The 22643-nt window shown below is 47.4% G+C and overlaps 1 protein-coding gene across 1 annotated transcript in view; it reads right to left on the bottom strand.

Annotated features, from left to right (window-relative positions):
• Positions 1-1101: 1101 nt before the first annotated feature.
• Positions 1102-22643, bottom strand: part of zdhhc5a (zDHHC palmitoyltransferase 5a) — a 35579-nt gene continuing 14037 nt past the window's right edge. Inside the window, 11 exon segments of the mRNA XM_013267315.3 lie at positions 1102-3185; positions 4294-4885; positions 4888-5224; positions 5226-5408; positions 7827-7936; positions 8954-9062; positions 10730-10856; positions 12583-12674; positions 13024-13126; positions 13499-13671; positions 15450-15607. Of these exon segments, the coding sequence (XP_013122769.2) occupies positions 2945-3185; positions 4294-4885; positions 4888-5224; positions 5226-5408; positions 7827-7936; positions 8954-9062; positions 10730-10856; positions 12583-12674; positions 13024-13126; positions 13499-13671; positions 15450-15607 (2225 nt within the window). The 3' untranslated portion in view covers positions 1102-2944.

The following is a 22643-nucleotide window of genomic DNA, read 5'->3' as shown; positions in this document are numbered from 1 at the left end:
TTTGAAGTATTTGTACTAAAGTACTTAAGTACAAATACTTAGTTCCTGTATTTAAGTCAAATATCTGCACTTTGCACTCCTTACGTTTTTAAAACAGGCTCATCACTTTAGGTTTTATGCCTTCATGCTCAGGGGGTAAAGTGGGTGGTTTATCAAGTTACTGTGACCGAGCAGTGCTAATCCATGTTTGTAAATGAAGTTAGCGTACACTCTTTTCTCTCCCTGGAAATTCATCAGCTGGAGCTTTAGCTAGCAACACATCCTGCCACAAACTGCACAAAAACAGATGTAGAGGTTACATTTGATGCATTAATCACATATTTAATCTGTATATGATACATTTTGATAAATTATGTAGTTTTATATTTTGAAAAACTGTCCTGAAAAACTAAGTACAGTGGTCCCTCACTGTAACACGGTTCGCCCTCGCTGTTTCGCGGATTTCTCTTGTGCAGTTTTGCATGCTTCTTTATTTATTTATGTATAGCGCATTGTGTTCTGCGTCCTGATTGGCTGTAGACCATTGTCAATCAATCTGGTGCCGTGTCTCCTGTACAGTACAGAATACGTTCAGCTTGTCAAATTTACATAAATCTTCGATCCTAGCAGTGTGACTCTGTGCTGTACTGTATGTTTGTAAGTTTTCTTCCCAACAAACAACAATATCGACGAAACATTTTGCACCGTCAAAGGCTCCTGCCGGAGACTTTGGTTTTATTCTGTAATACTGGACTTATTTTTCTACGAAGGTTTTAACTTTGAGTGTTTAAACAAAAGACAAAAGTGTGAAAATGTTCATGCCTGTCTGAGAAAAGTGTATAAAGTGTGTAGTGATCAATATCAATATAGCAGCAGGTCCAGTTATCTGTGCATAAAAAGGATCTCCTTGAATTTTCCTTCAAGGAGATCCTTTCTTACTGCGAGTACTTTTTCCCTTGTACTCGACTAAAGACGTTCAGCCAGTACATTTTTTTACAGAAGTATCTGTACTACTGTTCTACCTGAATACAGAATGTGTGTACTTTGTCATCTCAGAGAGTCGTGCTGCAGCGAGAGGCGATCCTGTGAACTGGAACATGTTTGTGAAGCATCAGCCTGAAGCAATGGGAGGTGCTGCTTTAATGGTTTTATCCAGAGGCTCAAACTGACACAATGGCAAACACAACCTCTTCTGGGTCAATATTAAAAACTCTGCAATATTTAGCAATAGCTAGATTTCCATAGAAATTCATATAAAACAAGGTCAATTTAAATAGGTGAAATAAAAAAAAGGACAACACTTGCATTTTCAAGGCATTCGCTCATTTTCCACAAAATCCTGTCCCATCTTTAACAACGACAAGTTAAAACAGTTTCCAGATTCGCTTTAGTTTGTTCAGAGAACACGTGGTCGTTCCATCTGAAATCACCACACACACACACACACTCACACACTCTAATGTGTATACGTCCTGTTTTCATTCCTCTCCCTTTGCTACATTTTTCTGTAGCTTGAAAAATTGTCTTCAGCTGTGAGACTTTGGGACGAGAAACATATGCTGATATTAAAAAGAAAGGTTATAATTTGAGTACCATATGGTAACTGGTTAAATTTGTATCAGCGCATCTGCTGATCTTTTTGTCCAAAGTATTCTACATGTTTTATTTTGCATTACTGTCAAACTGTCACTAGTCTTCTGCAATTTTTCCAACTACACACTGAGAGCTTCCTGGTGTTTCAGCTCAGTCCAGTTTTATTTCTACAGCACCAAATCACAACAGCAGTCACCTGAAGGTACAGATTGATCCTGATTCAGTTTCATGGTCAGACTGTTTTCTTTCGACACTTTGGAGAGATTCACGTTCAAACGCTGACTCACATCTGACAGTGAGAGTAAAAGGTCTGAAAGTGAACGGATGGGCCTTTGCTTTAAATGAAATATCCACATGACTATTTGCAGATTGCATTTACAATCAGTACATGTTTCCCATTTTAAACCATTTTTAAGCCAATCAAATGTGATGACTTCAGATGGAATGACCTGTGCGTCTGCAGCCAAACATGGCGGCCTACAGGGGCGTGTTGGAGTAGTGCATGCTGCAGTCCACTTTTTTTTTTTTTTTTTTTTTTTTTTTAAAAACAGGAAACCACATTTAAAAATCACATCATCCTGTACAAACATGGAATCATATTCACATCTAGGAATAAATCAACAAATGCAGCAGAGAGAGAAGTCTGCTCGTTCCCCCTCCCCCTTCAAATCTTACACTTTTCTTTCCTCCAACAGGAATGCAGTCAGAGTTCATCATCATCGAAGCAGAATGGTACAGGGCCGCTAACAGCTCCCTTTGACTGGGTTCAGGATTACACACACACACACACACACACACCCCCTCCTGTGGTCCAGTGCCATCTGACTGTGCTCCATCAGGTGGATGCTGCTGGTAAAAGCATGGTTTACCTGCACTCCCCCCTGGTGTGACTCATCACCTGTCCTAAAGGGAGCCCTCTGGGTTCCACAGTTTCATGATCTGAATACAAGTGTGAAACTGATGAGGTCTAAAAAGAGAGAGGCAACAAACGTCAGGTAAACACAGCTCGAGTCCAGACCTGTTCCAGAGTGGACCCCGCCCCTATCCCTGGCAGTGCTAACGCCTTTTCGCTGCTATGCTTGTACAATGCCACACACAGACCTAAGCAGAAGTGAGCAACGTGGGGTCTGTTTGGACCAAGAACTAGTCTTTTCTAGCGCAGCGCCTCGGATTCTGCCTCACTTTAGTCCAGGTTTCTACTGGAGGGGCTGCTCAGTCACACAGCCAATGAGAAGTAAGGTCCAGGTGTCCAGGTCCACAGCAGGAAGCTGTTTTGTTGGGTAAAATCTGAATTTGTTCCTTAGCGGGCATAAAGACGTAGTGCTACGTCCACTTAGTGTCACTGGTCCTGGAGCTGGAGGCTGACTGCCAGTCAGACTGAAATCTCATAGGTGGTGCCCCCGACACCCGTCACCTTCTTCACCCCGCTGCCTTGGGGCTTGTGGGCAGGACTCCGCATCAGTGCTGGGCTGGGACAGGCTACTCTGGGCGGGGCAGACGCGTTGACTGGGTGAGAGGGAGAGGAAGGGGCGGAGCAGGAGGAGGTGGAAGTTGAGGAGAAGGGCTGACCTCCATTAATCCGACTCAGAGATTTCATCTGCATCAGCTCATCCCTGATTTTAGGAAAAGACAGAAAAGGACAATTTTACTGAAAACTGCGAGCTGCACCGTGTTAGCCATGTTAGCTCTCCTGCTAATTTTATCACTGAAGCTCGTCTACATTTGGATGGATGTCACCATTTACTACATTTAGATTTTAACACATTTTGTCTTAAACATTGGAGATGAAGGAATGATTGGATCGTTTTGATCGGTGGAAAAGAATCTGTCAAGTCAGAGTGGAAGTGGGTGTAGTTACGGCGTGCGTTGAGTGAACATGGACACACAGTTGGGCTGTTGCGTTGCCGTCGGTGACAATAACAAGTGTTTATGCTGATTGGCCCTGTGTATGAAAATACTGGCGGTGGGCGGTGCTACCCTCAGCCATGTTCTCCAGTCATGTCGACGCTACAGTTCACATCAAGTCAACCCAAACCAGGGCTACACAAGCTAGCTTTAGTATACTGGTATGTACACAGAGTTCAGTAGTTTACAAACGGTGAATCATGCTTTTCACTTTCTTTAATAATCGTATAGTTACAGAAACACCTTGGCAGTATACAGGGGTGGAGTACGTGTACACAACACAGCGAGCAGGATGGAAGAGAACAGGAATGAGAGACGCGACAGAAAAACTGAAAACGTCATCATGCAAAGGTCAGACTGAGCCTCAGTTTAACAGCAACACTGTGCTGCTGCTCACTCATCAGGACTGTGGGAGGAAAAGTTTCACCTCTCCTTTTACTTCAGGTTTCACTTCCTGTGTGGTTAAACCGAGGAGAGGAGCAGTAAAAAGCTCGAGCCAAACTTCTCCCACAAACACTGGGCTCCTCAGTTTGATTAAAATCATCATCACTGCACGTCAAATCATAGTGACCAAACAGATGGTGGCAATAACGCACAAGACAACAAACAACGCACAACAGATGGATGGAAGACGAGCAAAGGGAGAAGAATGAGAAACTCACAGGAAGTCTGGCAGGATGAGGAGGAGGAAGAGAGAAGGGAAGAGGAGGAGCAGGAGCAGGAGGAGCAGTCAATCAGGTAGTCAGGTTTCAGGCGAGCAGGCGCTTTTTCAGTGTCAAACCAATCGTCCCGACAAAAGCTGAAACTCATACTCACTTCGGCACTTGGATTCCTCCTCCTCCCATCCCTCCGCCTCCTCCTCCACCTCCTCCTACCCCTGCTGCGTTTGCTCCGGCCGACGCCGAGGCCTTGCGGACCAGCCGGTACTGCATTTCGGCGGCAGCTGCACTTGAATAAGAGAGCGACTTGCCCAGAGGTGGGGGGTGTGGGGAGCGGGGAGGATGCGTGGTGGAGGAGGAGCCCAGAGGCGTGTCAGTCGAACGGGTGCGATAGGGGTAGGCGTGGTGGGGAGCTGCGTGAGGGGCAGCAAAGCGTGGAGGACGAGAGGTGGAGGAAGAGGACGAGGAGTGGTGATGGTGGTGGTGGGAATGGTGGTGGTGGTGGTGATGGTGGTGGTGGTGTGAGGGCGGTGGAGCAGAGGAGGTTTGACCGGCAGGCGCGACAGGTAGGTGGGGCTCGCCCAGCAGGCGCTCCCTCTCTGGTGGAGGTGGTGGGGAGGAAGACGTGGAGGATGAGGAGTGATGGAGGAAGGGGTGGTGGTGGTGAGAAGAACGGTGGTGGTGGTGGGGTGACTGGGTTGACTGGGACTGCATCTCAGCCTCTCTCTGCTGTGACGACAGGAAGGGGAGCTGTAGCCACCACCCGCCGCTGGCGTGCAGGGTCTCCCACCGGAGACGTCGGGGGCCGCCGAGCTCACGCCCACTCCTTTGTCAAACTCATCGCCGCCTGCTAGCAAGCTGTCGTAAGACAGGCTCCCGTTGCGAGACGGGTGGTGGGGCGGGGGTGTCTGATTGGCTAAGCTCTTGAAGCTGGCGGAGGCGGTGGTGGCCTCGGAGATGTGGACGGTGCCCGCCGAGGTGTGCGTGGAGCTGGAAGATCGCGACGCCACTCCAGACAGGACGGTGGGGTCGGAGAAGGAGGGGTAGGAGCGCCCGCCCAGAGAATAGCCAGGAATGCCCCTCCTCCTCCTCCCCCTCTCGCCCCACCTCCCTCCTCTCTCCTCCTCCTCCCCCTCCCACTCTTTCAGACGACGTTTCCCTCCGATCAAGGCTGGGCTGCGAGCGGAAACCAGGCTGCTGGCTGGCCTGGAGGAGGGAAGAGGTGGAGGAGGAAGAGTCCCTGGCACTGCCGACGCTCTCCCCTCGACTTAACTGGAGGAGCCAGAGGGGAGAGGAGAGAGAAGAGGGAAGGTGAAGGGAGGCAGAGGGAGGAAAAAGAAACAAGAAGAAGCTGAGCACATGAGGGAAGATTAAAGTCATACTGCACTCTAGTGGTGACAGCCTGACACAACAGCCACCCCTAACTAATGGTGATTAGTCAGGGGTGGGTCATCTAAGTGGAAGGCCGGTGGTTTGACTCTAGTCTGCTTTCACAAGTATCCCCCAGTGTATCCATCAGTGTGTGTGTGTGCATGTTAGGTTAAGAGCACTTAATAGGAGAGTGCTCTAAGTACTCAGAGTGAAAAAGCACAGTTATTAAAAGAACCAGCCCATTTATCAAACTGCTCTTTGCAGCAGTAGCAACCCTGATTTTCCAGACGATCAACTTGGCGACAGCTCCATCATCATAATGTTCATTATTATAATGATGCCAGTGTTTATCAGACTTTCTGGATCCTTCTATTGTGCACTGTATTTGGAGCTTCCTGCGCTGTGCTTTGGTTTGTACACATACAGCTTTAAACTGCTGACTCGGCATGTTTCAGTAACGTTTCAGATCGTCTTCCATAATAATTTCTGAGATGGTCAAATGATGGCGTTCGCTGTATTTACTCTGATATTTAAACACTAAAGGGGAATCGTACAGAGCTACAACCATAGTCACTCAAACCCTTTTTCCATTAGTACCTACTTGGATCGTCTCGATGTGACTCGAACTATTACGACTGCCACCCAACGGGCGGGGGGGTCGGTATAACGACGCAGCCAAAGATCTTGTGATGTCATTTGTATGCGACATGAACACCACAACAAAGGAACACGTCAAGGCTCAAGCTGTGTCCCAAAACCTAGGCCACATCCTTCAAAGACCGAGAAGGCCTAAAGTGCGAGGCTGTGAAATTGGACGGTCTAGCCTTCAGATCTGCGTCACCGCTGTGTCGGTGGAGTTTAATAAACTCAGCCGTCTGCTCCTTGCTATCTAAAACATAACAGGACACTGGCGTAAACTCTCGACCGTCTCACTGTTTAATCAGTTTTCAGTTTTGTTGTTTGACGTTTAGTCAGCTGTGTGAAAATCCCGGAGGAACCCACCCGGGGGATTAATAAAGTTTTATTTAATCTAGTCTAATATAATAACTTTGATCTCAGCCAAACCGATTTAGTCACGAACAAATAAAACACTGAAAAAGCCAAACAATAACATTTGAAGTTATCCGAGTGACTTATATATTACGATTAACCTGAGTAGCGAAAGACCGTGGGGGTCTGATGATGAAGCCGGGAGTCCGCCGTTCTCGGCGGCTCTAGTGACCCTCGAGCTCCCAGCTAGCTATCGAGTTGGTGGGTAACAGACGTCTCCGAAAACGCCGGCGCACTTTTGCAAATATGCGATATCTTGATAAACCGAGCAGATATTTGAAGTTTACACAGCTACTTTCTCGCCTGAAAATATGTTAAAAGTTTATTTTGTGACCCAGAAAGATTAATAAGAGTAATTTTAAAACTTAGTAGTGCCCGCCATTGTTGGAAACTGGAATTGGCTGGGCCGCGCTATGAATTCTGGGATATGGTGAGCCACGAAGGACACACCTGACCCATCCTTCAAATCTTTGGAAAAGGAGGACGCATTTGTCGGCTGCATTCGGAGGAGTCAACGAATTTGGACAGCCTTCGGCGAGTCGCTGTGACGTAATCAGTCTACAAATGCGGCCTCAGGAGGATGCAGCCTACGTTTTGGGACACAGCTCGAGTGTGTGGCTTTGTGTCACACTCTGCATGTCCCCACTACTGTGTTTTAAAAATGGCAGGAGTTGCTCGCATGACGCATCGAGTGATGTCCCTGACTGGCCAATCGTTGGCATGCAGTCTGGTGACATCACATTTTCGGATCACTTGGAACCCCAAGTAATGGAAAAGGGCTACAAGACACAGTTCTAACCAGGAAGGAGAACTAACAAAGAAAACAAACTGAGGAGTGGAGTGACATGAACCAGACATGGGCACAAATACTGAGTAGAACCAGTGTATTTATAGCAGTCCTGATTGCTTCACGTTTATATCTCACTGTGTTCAAAGAACGCCGCTGAGACTGAGTCATGAAGGCTGTTTTCAGTGGTTTCATTACAGTATTTCAGCCACGTCCAGTGCAAATTGAAGGAGACAGGAAACCAAGTTAAAAGGAAGATAAGAGGAGGAAACTGCTTTCAGCACAATCACTTACTGATCAACAGAAAGCCACTGAGAAACCAAACCAAGATGGCCGACAGGAAATCAAAAGGAGAAACAAAAATAAAAAACAAAACAGAAATGGAGATGTTAGATTAAAAAATGATCAAAGAAGCAGAAGCAGGGACAAATGGAAGTCCAACCTGACACATAGCACATACTCTTGTATTCTGCGTGCATTACCTGGTTGGCGTAAGCATGTGTGAGCGCCGTGTGGTTCTTGCCAGGGCTGTACGTGGGCCTGTATTTGTACATAGTGGGAGTGGGAGGGGCCTTATTTAGCAAACTGCACTCTGGGAGGTGGGAAGAGAAACAAACAAAATGAGCACAGAATCTCTTTATGTGCACTGAGCACCGTTAGCATAGAAGAGCAATAGGTGAGCTAATGCAGAGATACAACGTTTCCAACATGCTCTTTATGTTTGGACACCCTGCATGATTCATACTAGCACAGCTTCTTCTGACAGCTAAGAGTCTCTCAGGTTTTGTGAGACTTTAGTCCATCCTTCCTGCAAAAGGGTCTTGGGGTGTCCTGCATGCACTGCTTTGAAGTCTGGCCAAAGACTTTCCAATATTCTTAGATCAGAGGTGTGTGAGGTCTTCTTGAGGTGCGTTTAGGATCCTTCTCCTCTTGTTTTTAACCTTCTATTCATTTACAGAGATGCTGTGACGTCTGCTTCCGCTGTTCACAAGGATTCAACTGAACCTTTCGTCTATCAGTGTGCCAGTGTCTGCAACACAAAGCCTGATGAGCTTGGATGGATTGTACTTTGGCCCTATAAGTTACATTTGTGTTCTTTGGATCAAACTCCACGGGCATTTTTGCTTATTCAGTATTTTAACTGCATCAGTCACCAGGGCTTGTTTCAAAGCTCAAACCTCTGACAATGAATTTAGAGACTCCATCATATTAGTGCAGGTGTGGCTGCAACACAGCTGCTGTTTTTAATGACACTATGAAGTAAGACATGCCATCTTACAACTGCTGCTTGTGGGACTGTTCAGAGTACTGGCAGGGAGGTGGGGATACTGGAGCCTATCCCAGCTGTCAACAGAGACAGACAGCTACTCATCTCCACACCCAAAATCACTAATTAACGTAATCTCACACATGACAGCGTATCCACGCAGCCGCAGGGATTTGAACCCAGGACCCTCGTGGTGTGAGGCAACAGTACTAATCACAAGCCTCCCGATGACGATAAACATTAAATTATTTGAGGATGGGTTCTCAAACCTTTGTATGCAACTATATGTTGAACAGGAAGCAGACAAACTGAAGTGCAGCAGACAGAGTAAGAGCAAATCACCCTCTGTGTTTCCTCTGGTAATTCCTGGGTAGCGGAGCTCTGGTTTAGGAGGTGGTGGTGGCTCAGCATCACAGGACTGGCTCTCCATCATTTCCAGACTGGACTTTGACTGGAAAGAAGAAACAACATGCAAGAATTGGAGAAAGAAAGTCACAGAATTACCCATCCGTTGCTGAGATATAGACATTTTGTAACCTAATCCGAAATTAAAATTAGAAAGAAGCCTGGGGTCAGACCCAGATGGACTTTTGCTGGGTGGTGTGAGGCTGTAAGAAACTTTACATAAAGTTTGTCCATGTCCAACTTAAATGAAAATGTTCCCGACTGTAACACAGGCAGAGACAAAGGTCAAAGACTAAGTGAAAGAACAAATTATCCATCCATCCATTACCTGCTGTGGTTCGGGTCACAGGGGCAACAGTCGCAGCAGAGAAACTCAGACTTCCCTCACCCCAGCCACCTCCTCTAGCTCATCCAGGGGGACACCGAGATGTTCCCAAGCCAGCCAAGTGATATAATCTCTACAGCGAGGCCTCCTCTAGTAGGACATGCCTGGAATACCTCACCTAGGGGGCATCCTAGTCAGAAGTCCAAACAACCTCAGCTGGCTCCTTTCCATGTAGTGGAGCAGCGACTCTTGACGGGAAACTCATTTCTGACACTCAGATCCACAACCTCATTCCTGCGGTCACTAAACAGAGGCTGTGGTAAATTGACAGCTTCCCTTTCATGCTCATCTCTCGCTTCACCACAACAGATTTGTACAGCATCTCCATCACTGAAGACACCGCCCCAATCTGTCTGTAAATCTTGTGTTGCACTCTCTCCTCACTTGTGGACTCGAGATACTTGAACTCCTCCACTTGGGGCAGTAACTCATCGCTGACCCGGAGTGGGCGTTCCAGGCTGAGACCCATGGTCATGGACTTGGGGGTTCCTGTTGTCATTCCCTCCGCTTTACACTCAGCAACAAACTACTCCGGTGCAAACTGGAGGTCACCACCAGCCAAAAGAACCTCATCATCCACTAAAAGCAAAGATAACATCTTGAGGCCAACATTGTAGAGATCCTTCACCACTTGACTACGCCCAGGCTCTCCATAAAAACTATGAAGAGAGTCTGTGACAATGGCTTGTTGAATGGCTCATGACAACTGGCTTCAGCCACTGCCAGAGCCACACTCCACTTGGCCTGCCAGTACCTGTCAGCTGCCTGTGGACTCCCACAGGCTAACAAACCCAATAAGATTCCTCACTCAGCCTGACAGCTCCCTCCACCTCCAGTATTCACCATCTGGTCCTGGGACTACCGCCACCAACAATCGTGCTTCTCGTGGCGGTACGAGATGCACGATTGCTCCGATTCTTACAGCAACAAAAAAACAAAACAAAACAAAAAAAACAGATAAGATAAAATACAAAAGACACCCAGAAGAAGGTGTAGCAAACGATAAAAACCCCAACTCAATAAATGGGATCCCGTTTTTGCATCCTTAGCTCTGCAGCACGCAGGCTGTTGGGCTGATGGATGTGGTTGGGTTTTTACTGCTGTGACCTTACAGGATTTCTGCCTGTTGAATTTCAAACAGCTTTTAAAGCTCTCGCTGCCATCTGGACCTGCCTATATGCAAACTTATCAAGTGCAGATTTGAATGAGAAGCACAACGCCCTTGCATAACACTTGTTTATTAGTGGCAGGCTGAAGCAGCCAGCCAGCACAGCGCAGTTTGTGGCAGTTTAGCAAAGCTTCACAAGCACCCTTCCTGTGCCTCTTACCCTGTGCAGATCTCCCTGTATGCCATTGTCCAGTATCTTTGCAGCCAGCTGGGCCTCTGTCAGCTGTGGCCGAAGAAAAGGAGGCCGCAAACTCACACTCTGTGCACACTTTTTCCTGCCCAGATACCTGCAGAGAGTATTCACATCAGTAACTCCTCCCACTATTAAACAGTCCAAGCCATTTCCAATGCAGTGACACATTAAGTGAGCAGCACCCTTTTTTTATATACACACATATATATGTATATGTATGTATACGTATATATATATATCAAAGATTTATTTGTTTGTTCTCCTAAATACAGCACAGTGCTAAGATAAGATAAGATAAGATAAGATAAGATAAGATAACCTTTATTAGTCCCACACGTGGGAAATTTGTTTTGTCACAGCAGGAAGTGGACAGTGCAAAAGTTATGAAGCAAAAAGAATACAATAAGAATAAAATACTGTACACAACTGTACAGAATAGAATAAAATACTATATACAGTAGAATAAAGAGAATAAAATATACAATAGGATAAAAATAGAATACAAATGCTATATACAACTGAAGCATTTGTATTCTATTTTTATCCTATTGTATAAAATTGATTAGTATCAAATCCAAATTCTTCTTAATCCCTCATCTGATCACTTTAGTGTTCAACACTAACACCAAAGCAACAACTCACACATTGTTTAGTTTCTCACCAGCTGTTTCTGTTATTACACTATTCAGTGTCAAGTTTTAAGAAATTATTTTTAAAACCAGGAAGTGTGATGTGTTAAAGCAGAGGTTTCCAAAGTGTGGGGCAGAGCCATTGCAGCGGGGGCGCGGTATGAAAAGAAAAAAGGAAAAGAGCGCTTGGACACTGTGGACAGGTTTTTGACGGGGCTCCCACATAAACGCAAAGCATGAGATGAAGCATCGCCAAATATGTTTGCAAACCAACTTCCTTCCAAGCCAAAGACTAGAAAATATGGTGAAGCATATCTTCCCTTTGGCTTCACCTGCACAAGTGCCAAGGTAGGTCTCCCCTGCAGAATTAGTTTCCCTGCGTGGGGAGCAGCGCTGGGCTCTCCAAATCATGAACAAACAGTATCCCACAGCTGTTTTTGTGTTTAAACCCATTTTGCACAGAGAGGCATTTTTTGAAAAATGTATTGACAGCAATGTTGAATATTATTATACAGGAAAAAAAACAACTATATGTAAAATAATTACACCGTGAGCCTCTGCCTTTCTAAATAGAGGGACAGTAACTGCGTGTGTGTATGTAAGCGTGTAAAAACTGCAGATAGTCAGATTAACAGTATTTTGTCTCTATCTGCCATTCTGCAATTCATCTCATGTAAACAATAACGTGGCGCACAGCGTGACGTGAAAAGAGGCACATACCTTTGACGTTGCGTGACGAACTCTGTATTCCTCGTCCACACGTAAACGCAAAAAAAGGAGTTTTAAATAATCTCCGTTTTTGTTGATCGCAACGCCGTTTACGTGTTGACGAAAGGCCCAAACGCATAGAAACAGCTGAGTTTTCAAAAATACCCGTGTAGGTGTGGACGCAGCGTAAAAGAGTTAGTAGTTTATTTTATTACTACCTGTAATTTATTGCCGTTTACTTGTATTTGCTTAATTGTTTACTAAATGTTTGAGGTGTGAAATAAACCGCAATGGAGCAAAATATGGGTGTGTGTGTTTGGAGGATGGTTTGTTCCATCCTCCATTACATCCATAACATCCATAACATTTTTCTTGTTAAATAAAGGGGGGCCTGGCAAAAAAAGTTTGGGAACCACTGAGTTAAAGGGAGTGTAATGCTCTCGACACCTGACAGAGTCAAATAAAAGGGGGAAGCAAACGTACCTGGGTGCCTGTGAGCTGCAGAGGACATGAGAGACATTCTTCCAACAGCCACTGGTGAAAGGGTTAACACCTCCTCTGAACTTGCCCGTTACCTGGAGACAGACGCATCACAAAAACTTACATAGAGAATATAAGCGTAGAATGCAAAGTGTGTGTGTGTGTATTAAATGGCTGTTAACATGTAACCACTTTCAAATCAGCACATTCAGTAGGATGTGAGGACCATTTGAAGGATAACCAAAGAGGATGTTTTTTCTTCCCACTGTCACTGTGGGGTTGTCTAATATTTGGGGTTCTCTGTCTGTGATCTGTACCTAATATAAGGTGTCTTTAAACAACTGTTGTTAGAAATTGGCACTATATAAATAACACTGACCTGAACTGAATCAGCAAACTCCTGGGTTCCTGGTGTACATGTGTGGAACACTGACTTCTACTTACTTGTTCATTGGTTGTCCTGCCTCTAGCCACAAGGACTATGTGGAAGCCAGTGAGACCAGCGACAGGGATGAAGAACAGGCCTGCGACACACATTACAGCGAGCCTGAGAGCACGGGGGAGTCAAGGATCTTAGCATCTTAAACATCACTTTCAACAGATCAAGGCCTATGGGAGCAGTGATGGACATGCCACCATGACAGCAGGTGGTGCAAAACAACATGTGACGTGTGGGGAGAGCAAAGCCAGAATGTACTCTTGTCCTAGGCCTGTTTATGCAGATTAATGCGTTTATATCGTGCGTTTTTATTCTCAAACAACCCCTTAAAATTCAAAGATTAGATTGGGTGGGGTTGGAGCCATCTTTTCTTAGAAATCTTCCCACACCACAGTGGGGAAAAAAAGGAGTCCCTCATTTAAACAACTTGACAGTAACTTGTAAAACAGAGTACCAGATCCACGGGACATGAAAGGATACGTGACAATGGCATGCAGGCGGTCAATGTTCTGCCGATGGTAGAGGATGAAGAGCAGCCCAAAGCCAAACACAGCCATGATGTGGGCTGTCAGAGACAGCAGGAAGAGAAAGAAGTAGCGGTAGTTTCTCCTGCCGATGCAGTTGTTCACCCACGGACAGTGATGGTCGAAGTCCTGCAGAGTGAGGGGTACATTTAAGATACTGTCAGAGGAGGCTGAAATATGAATGCAGCCATTAAGAAGCATTATTTCCATGCACCACCTTTCCAGTCTAACCTCATTAAGTCCTCAACAGATATACAGAAGTGTCATCTGCAGTCTGAGTTAGCAGCATGGTGCAGGTTGGGAATGTGACATACTTTCAACAGAATACTCTGATTACAACTCTCCCGAGTGATCCCAAGAGAAGAGGCTTGAAATATTGTACAGCTGCATGTTTAGAGGAAGGTCACAATATCAACAACTGTGTAGTCCTGAGATCAGAGATCTTTGGTCATCTGCTGATACAGACACGGATCCAACACCTGGACTGCTGCAGATGAGCAGCGTAGATTATCCTTTGTATCTGAAACATTAAAATAAAACATGTCGCCTCCTTATTTGTCACACAGTATTTTCATCCAGGGATTCAGACAAATGTACAGTGAAGAACAGCCTGGGACGGTCTGCAGTGTTCTATCATGGAAACCCTGTAAAAGACTGTGTGGTAACTGTGTGTTGGCATCTGACAGCATGCCATTTCCTGGGTGGGGTTACACATACACACTTGCACAGAGCACACAATCCCAAGGTCAGCCATATTTGATTTTAGCCTGGCAACCAGTTCTTTACTGAATTAAGGACAGTGTGATTTTCTCCTGTTTGTCATTGTAACTGGAGAAAGAGACAGCGAGTGCTGGTTTAACGTGGAACGCTGCTAGCTGCATGTTTCACTGCAGCTCTCTGCCAACGGGGGAAAAACATGCAGCTGACACTCAGACATGAGTCGATCAGTGGATTTAGGAAGTCAGCACACCACAACACACTGGTGTGCCCAAATACTGTTTCCTGGCTTTTAACAAGCGATTCATCGTCAGGTTCTGTTCCACACACAGTTACTTAAGAACTTCAGCTCAAACGACATGTCGACACACCTGCAATGATACCTCTAAATATTTAAACTGCAATCGGGACGAGAGGTGCCATCATCATCATCTTCAGCTTGTCCTCTGCAGTAGAAGGCTGCAGTGTGAACATGTCAGGCCATTTAAGATTTTACACCGAGTTTAGAGTCATGCCTCTGAGACATCGAACAGATATAGGTGCGTCGCTGCCGTCTTGCCTGATGATGGACACGAGGCAGCCATTCTGTGGAAACCATTAGCAAATATGCATGTAGCCTTAGAGGCCCATCAAGACCATTTTCACTGGATTAGCATCAGCTACAGTTAGGCTACACATGAGTGTAAGTAAGGAGTAGATACAGAAACATGCTCAGGTTCAAAACTGCAGTAAAGTCCTGTTACAGGTTGTACTTGAGCTGGAGTACTGTGTTATTCAAAGGATGACTACAGGCTGTCCAACTCGTTTGCACCCATCAACACTGATACTCCTCCTTCCATCATAAACTAACAGGAGAGCTGCAGACCAACAGACATTTCCTTCAGTTACGTCTTCTAAACACATGTAAAGAATTATAACAATGATGATAATGACATGCCAAAACCAGCCGCCCAAGTGTGAAAAATCACAGAGCACGTGTGTTTTAGACCAGCTAACTTACAAAGACACGGTTCACTAAACACAGACGCATACAATGATTTACTGTTTAAGACTGTTTCAGGTCAAACTGGGCTGTGTGTGGCCAGTGAACTTCATACTGCAGGCTTACTCAGCGTGCAACATTCAGAGACTGTTCATATGAAGAATAAATGAGTAAATGTATAAAGTCAAACATGTGAGTTTGGGCACACCTCAACACAGTTGTCGCAGACAGAACAGTGGGAGCAGCGTGGCGGCCTGTAGAAGCGGCAGGTTGAACACCACTTCATCCTGACCTGGATCCCTCTGATCTCCACCGTCTTGTACAGAGGAGCACGGAAATCGTCTTCTTTGTCCTCGTCCTCCTCGGCTGCAGAGACAACACACACAATCCTAAAACTGATGATCTATTAAGGCACGAGGTCAAAAGTGAGGCGGTGAAAGTGCCAAAGCTCGCAGCTGTCCACTCAGTTTGACCGTAGGCCTCCATGTTAAAATGAGGGACTACAAAAAAGTTTTCAGTCTGTAAAAACTATTTACTCTTTCATAGCAACTGTTTTTATGCCAGTCGTGTGGAAAGGGTCACAGGTCGCCTCTCCACCATGTCTGTGCCATTCAAACAAAGGGCCCTCTGACCGCTTGGTATTTTAACAATCCTGTGACTAAACTGAAACCGCATCATCTCATATTTCATGCCAGACTTTTCACCTCAGACTCAGATCAAAAGAAATAAAACAAAAACAACATGTTTATGACGTTGTTTTGACTCCACAGAAATTAATGTAAAATACAATGTAAATTCACTGATGTTGGGTTGCCTAGGAACACACATTTTGATAAGAGGCTGCTCTGACATGAGCCAGAGCTAGCTAGCTAAATACACAGAGGACTGTAGTTCAATAAAAGATGAGCCGAAGCAGAGCGTGTGACTGAACACATGGACCACCGGCCGTTCTGAGCTGTGGGGGATCCTAGCAGAGAATCCACAGTGTGGAGAGCTAATCCCACCAAATAAAGAGTCAAATCCAGAACACAGCAGCGTGGACGGCGGATGACAGGCCGAGGCGATCGGACGCAGATGTGGACGAGATGATGAACGGGTTTTGTAGGCAGCTGGGAGGCCAGTTTTAAAATGTCTTATACCATCTGTATTTTAGCATAACTAACGACACATCTTATCCAAAACTCATGTTTTTGTTCTGTAAAAATTCCTTTTTTTCCCTGTTAGCTGTTGTTGGTTATTGTTTACCATTGGAAATGAAATGACCTAAATGATAACAACTAATCACAAACCTAAAAACAGTGTCAAAGCTTACTTTACATTAGAGAAATCTGATTAAAATGAACAAGCTAACTAAAATGAGGAGGTCAAAATGATGCCTGCTGCTAAACTCCTCTTCACAGCTCCACTGTATCCATCTCAATAGTAGTCTGAACAGACCTAACACCACGATGAGGCTTTTCTGTTCAACGTTTGAGTTCTCATTTGTAGGTACAGTGGGGCAAAAAAGTATTTAGTCAATAACAAAAATACAACTCAATACTTTGTAACATAACCTTTGTTGGCAATAACAGAGGTCAAACGTTTACTATAGGTCTTTACCAGGTTTGCACACACAGTAGCTGGTATTTTGGCCCATTCCTCCATGCAGATCTTCTCGAGAGCAGTGATGTTTTGGGGCTGTCGCCGAGCAACACGGACTTTCAACTCCCGCCACAGATTTTCTATGGGGTTGAGGTCTGGAGACTGGCTAGGCCACTCCAGGACTTTCAAATGCTTCTTACGGAGCCACTCCTTTGTCGCCCGGGCGGTGTGTTTTGGATCATTGTCATGTTGGAAGACCCAGCCGCGTTTCATCTTCAAAGTTCTCACTGATGGAAGGAGGTTTTGGCTCAAAATCTCATGATACATGGCCCCATTCATTCTGTCCTTAACACGGATCAGTCGTCCTGTCCCCTTGGCAGAAAAACAGCCCCATAGCATGATGTTTCCACCCCCATGCTTCACAGTAGGTATGGTGTTCTTGGGATGCAACTCAGTATTCTTCGTCCTCCAAACACAACGGGTTGAGTTTATACCAAAAAGTTCTACTTTGGTTTCATCTGACCACATGACATTCTCCCAATCCTCTGCTGTATCATCCATGTGCTCTCTGGCAAACTTCAGACGGGCCTGGACATGCACTGGCTTCAGCAGCGGAACACGTCTGGCACTGCGGGATCTGATTCCCTGCCGTTTTAGTGTGTTACTGATGGTGACCTTTGTTACTTTGGTCCCAGCTCTCTGCAGGTCATTCACCAGGTCCCCCCGTGTGGTTCTGGGATCTTTGCTCACCGTTCTCATGATCATTTTGACCCCACGGGATGAGATCTTGCGTGGAGCCCCAGATCGTGGGAGATTATCAGTGGTCTTGTATGTCTTCCATTTTCTGATGATTGCTCCCACAGTTGATTTTTTCACACCAAGCTGCTTGCCTATTGTAGATTCACTCTTCCCAGCCTGGTGCAGGTCTACAATACTTTTCCTGGTGTCCTTCGAGAGCTCTTTGGTCTTGGCCATGGCGGAGTTTGGAGTCTGACTGTTTGAGGCTGTGGACAGGTGTCTTTTATACAGATGATGAGTTCGAACAGGTGCCATTCATACAGGTAATGAGTGGGGGACAGAAAAGCGTCTTACAGAAGACGTTACAGGTCTGTGGGAGCCAGAGATTTTCCATGTTTGAGGTGACCAAATACTTATTTGCCACCCTGATTTACGAATAAATTCTTTACAAATCCTACCATGTGTATTCATGGATTTTTTTTTCACATTCTGTCTCTCACAGTTGACGTGTACCTCTGGTGCAAATTACTGGCCTCTGTCATCATTTTAGGTGGGGGCACTTGCACAATCGGTGGCTGACTAAATACTTTTTTGCCCCACTGTACACCCTGGTGGTGATGGATGGGCAGACGGCCCTTTTGAATTTTAGATGTAATTTTGTTTTAAACAAAATCAAATTAGAAGGACGCAAGACATCCCAACGACTGAGCCCCGGCACACTTCCTGTGCAGCGCGCCTCACTGAGGTGCTGCTGTCACTGCTGTCTGCAGCTTTAATCCATCACTTTATCCAAGTGCTGCCTGTTTGACACAAGTTAGTTACCTATTTGGTGACACCCAGCATCAGTGGCGACCTACACCTTAGTTCACAGATTCACTTTGGCGAGGGTTTATTTCTGGGATTTCGCACAACCCAGGATTCAAATCATGAATACATAATGGGCTTGGATTTACATCATTATGAATGAAATGTGCTCTATTTGGAAGCAGCAGGCCCCTCCCCTTTCGACAGGTTGTGTGTGAGACTTTATATTTTACAGTTTGATGATTAAAATTTTAAATTGTCATTGATCCCTTTACCCTGAGTCCTAAAGTGTATATTTGTTTTTTTACTCTTCTTATATTATACTCCTCTCCGTGAATCGCTACCTTATCGTGGTGGAGGGGTTTGTGTGTCACAGGGATCCCAGGGGCTATGTTGTCTGGGGGCTTTTGCCCCCTGGTAGGGTCTCCCATGGCAAATTGGTCCTGGGTGAGGGACCAGACAAAGAGCGATTCAGAAGACCCTTATGAAAAGAACATCGAGGGAACAGTTTACCCTGCCCGGGATAGGGTTACCGGGGCCCCGCCCTGGAGCCAGGCCCGGGAGGATGCCCGAGGGCGAGCGTCTGGTGGCCGGGCCTTAGTCCATGGGGCCCGGCCGGGCACAGCCCGAAGAGGAGACATGGGCCCATCCTCCCGCAGGCCCACCACCCGCAGGAGGCGCCATAGGGGTCGGGTGCATTGTGTGTCGGGCGGCGGCCAGGAGCGGAGGCCCTGGCGGACCGATCCCCGGCTGCCAAGACTGGCAATAGGGACATGGAATGTCACCTCTCTGGTGGGGAAGGAGCCTGAGTTAGTGCGTGAGGTTGAGAGGTACCGGCTAGATATAGTCGGGCTCACCTCTACGCATGGCTTGGGCTCTGGAACTAGTCTCCTGGAGAGGGGCTGGACTCTGTCTCAGTCTGGAGTTGCCCCTGGTGAGAGGCGGCGGGCTGGGGTGGGTATTCTAATATCCCCCCGGCTTGCTGCCGGTACGTTGGGGTTTTTCCCGGTGGATGAGAGGGTTTGTTCCCTGCGCCTCAGGGTCGGGGAACGGGTCCTGACTGTCATCTGCGCTTATGCGCCGAGTGGCAGTTCAGAGTACCCAGCCTTCTTAGAGTCCCTGGGGGGGTGCTGGAAGGTGCCCCACCTGGAGACTCTGTTGTCCTGCTGGGAGACTTCAATGCTCACGTGGGTAACGACAGCGAGACCTGGAGGGGCGTGATTGGGAGGAACGGCCTCCCTGATCTGAACCCGAGTGGTGTTTTGTTATTGGACTTCTGTGCAAATCACAGTTTGGCCATAACGAACACCTTGTTCGAACATAAGAGTGTCCATAAGTGCACGTGGCACCAGGATGCTCTAGGCCGCAGATCGATGATCGATTTTGTAATCGTATCACCAGACCTGCGACCACATGTTCTGGACACTCGGGTAAAGAGAGGGGCTGAGCTGTCAACTGATCACCACCTGGTGGTGAGTTGGATCAGGTGGCGGGGGAGGACGCTGGACAGACCCGGTGCACCTAAACGTGTAGTGAGGGTGTGCTGGGAACGTCTAGCAGAGGCCCCAGTCCGCGAGATCTTCAACGCACACCTCCGGCAGAGCTTCAACAACATTCCGAGGGAGACTGGGGACATTGAGTCCGAATGGACCATGTTCAGTGTCTCCATTGCCGAAGCTGCTGCATTGAGCTGCGGCCGCAAGGTGGTTGGTGCCTGCCGTGGTGGTAATCCCCGAACCAAATGGTGGACACCAGAGGTGAAGGGAGCCACCAGGCTGAAGGAGGAGTCCTATCGGGCTTGGTTAGCCTGTGGGACTCCAGAGGCAGCTGACAGGTATCGACAGGCCAAGCGGAATGCGGCTCGGGCAGTGGCTGAAGCAAAAACTCGGGTGTGGGAGGAGTTCGGAGAGGCCATGGAAAAAGACTTTCGGACTGCCTCGAAGAGATTCTGGCAAACCGTCAGGCGTCTCAGGAGGGGAAAGCGGTGCTCTACCTGCACTGTGTATAGTGCTGGCGGTGCGCTGCTGACATCGACTGAGAAAATTGTCAGACGGTGGAAGGAATACTTCGAGGACCTCCTTAATCCCACTGACACGTCTTCCGAGGAGGAAGCAGAGTCTGGGAATGAGGGGAATGACCCGCCAATTTCTGGGGTCGAGGTCACTGAGGCAGTTAAACAACTCCTCGGTGGCAGAGCCCCTGGTGTTGATGAGGTCCGCCCCGAGTTCCTGAAGGCTCTGGACGTTGTAGGGCTGTCCTGGTTGACACGCCTCTACAATGTTGCGTGGAGATCAGGGGCAGCACCCCTGGACTGGCAGACCGGGGTGGTGGTCCCCATCTTTAAGAAGGGAGACCGGAGGGTGTGTTCCAACTACAGGGGGATCACACTCCTCAGCCTCCCTGGGAAAGTCTATGCCAGGGTGCTGGAAAGGAGAGTTCGTCCGTTAGTCGAACCTCGGATACAGGAGGAACAATGCGGTTTTCGTCCTGGTCGCGGAACACTGGACCAGCTCTTTATCCTCTCAAGGATACTTGAGGGTGCATGGGAGTTTGCCCAACCAGTCTACATGTGTTTTGTGGACTTGGAGAAGGCATTCGACCGTGTCCCTCGGGGTGTCCTGTGGGAGGTGTTGCGGGAGTATGGGGTGTCTGGCCCATTGCTACGGGCCATTCGATCCCTATACAACCGTTGTAAGAGTTTGGTTCGCATTGCCGGCAATAAGTCGGACTCGTTTCCGGTGGGTGATGGGCTCCGCCAGGGCTGCCCTTTATCACCGATTCTGTTCATAATTTTTATGGACAGGATTTCTAGGCGCAGCCAAGTGGCGGAGGGCTTTCACTTCGGTGGCCTCAGAATCTCATCTCTGCTTTTTGCGGATGATGTGGTTCTGATGGCTTCATCGGGTGAAGGCCTCCAGCTCGCACTGGAACGGTTCGCAGCCGAGTGTGAAGCAGCGGGAATGAGGATCAGCACCTCCAAATCTGAGGCCATGGTTCTCAGCCGGAAAAGGGTGGAGTGCCCACTCCGGGTCGGGGATGAGTTCCTGCCCCAAGTGGAGGAGTTTAAGTATCTCGGGGTCTTGTTCGCGAGTGATGGGAGAAAGGAGCCGGAGATCGACAGACGGATTGGTGCTGCGGCTGCAGTGATGCGGACGCTGCACCGGTCCGTCGTGGTGAAGAGGGAGCTGAGTGTAAAAGCGAAGCTCTCAATTTACCGGTCGATCTACGTCCCGACCCTCACCTATGGCCACAAGCTGTGGGTAGTGACCGAAAGAACGAGATCGCGGATACAAGCGGCAGAAATGAGCTTCCTCCGAAGGGTGGCTGGCCTCTCCCTTAGAGATAGGGTGAGAAGTTCGGCCATCCGGGAGGGGCTCAGAGTAGAGCCGCTGCTCCTCCACATCGAAAGGAGCCAGCTGAGGTGGTTCGGGCATCTGACAAGGATGCCCCCTGGGCGCCTCCTGGGTGAGGTGTTCCGGGCATGTCCCACCGGGAGGAGGCCCCGGGGCAGACCCAGGACGCGCTGGAGAGATTATATCTCTCGGCTGGCCTGGGAACGTCTTGGTGTTCCTCCGGATGAGCTGGAGGAGGTGGCTGGGGAGAGGGAGGTCTGGGCTTCTCTGCTTAGGCTGCTGCCCCCGCGACCCGACCTCGGATAAAGCGGATGAGGATGGATGGATGGATGGATATTTATTGTTTGTTTACTTGCCCTTCTGTAACTGCAGCCTCGTCGTCTCGTCTCTCTATATACTGGACTGTATGTAGCGGAGATGACAATAAAGTTTACTTTGACTTCAGCAGCGAGCAGGCGCACCGAGGGCTCTCGCGCTCACTCATAGAATTTCGAAAAAAACATCGGTGCAAATTATAAGTCTGTATCATGATGTCTGGTGTTTTCATGTTTGTTGGTTTGTTTTTATTTTGTTTTATTTTGCCAGTTGGTTATTAGATGCTGCTCCAGCCAGCCAGAGAATCCCCCGCCGCCCCGCCCTTGGGGTGGCTGTAGCTCAGGAGGTAGAGCAGGTCACCTACTGATTGGAAGGTTGGTGGTTCGATCCCTGGCTCCTCCAATCTGCATGTCAAGTATCCTTGGGCAAGATACTAACCCCAAGTTGCTCTCTGATGCATCCATCGGAGTATGAATGTGTGTGAATGTCGTTAGTGCAATCTGAGTATAGATAAAGTGCTTGTGAGAATGGGTGTGATTGGGTGAATGTGGCATGTTGTATAGAGCGCTTTGAGTACTCCGAGAGAGTAGAAAAGCGCTATATAAGAATCA

The sequence above is a fragment of the Oreochromis niloticus genome, linkage group LG6 (assembly GCF_001858045.2).
Source record: "Oreochromis niloticus isolate F11D_XX linkage group LG6, O_niloticus_UMD_NMBU, whole genome shotgun sequence".
In the NCBI taxonomy this organism is placed as follows: Eukaryota; Metazoa; Chordata; class Actinopteri; order Cichliformes; family Cichlidae; genus Oreochromis; species Oreochromis niloticus.
Note: the sequence above shows the minus strand (reverse complement) of the source record. Positions and strands in the feature narration are given on the sequence as shown.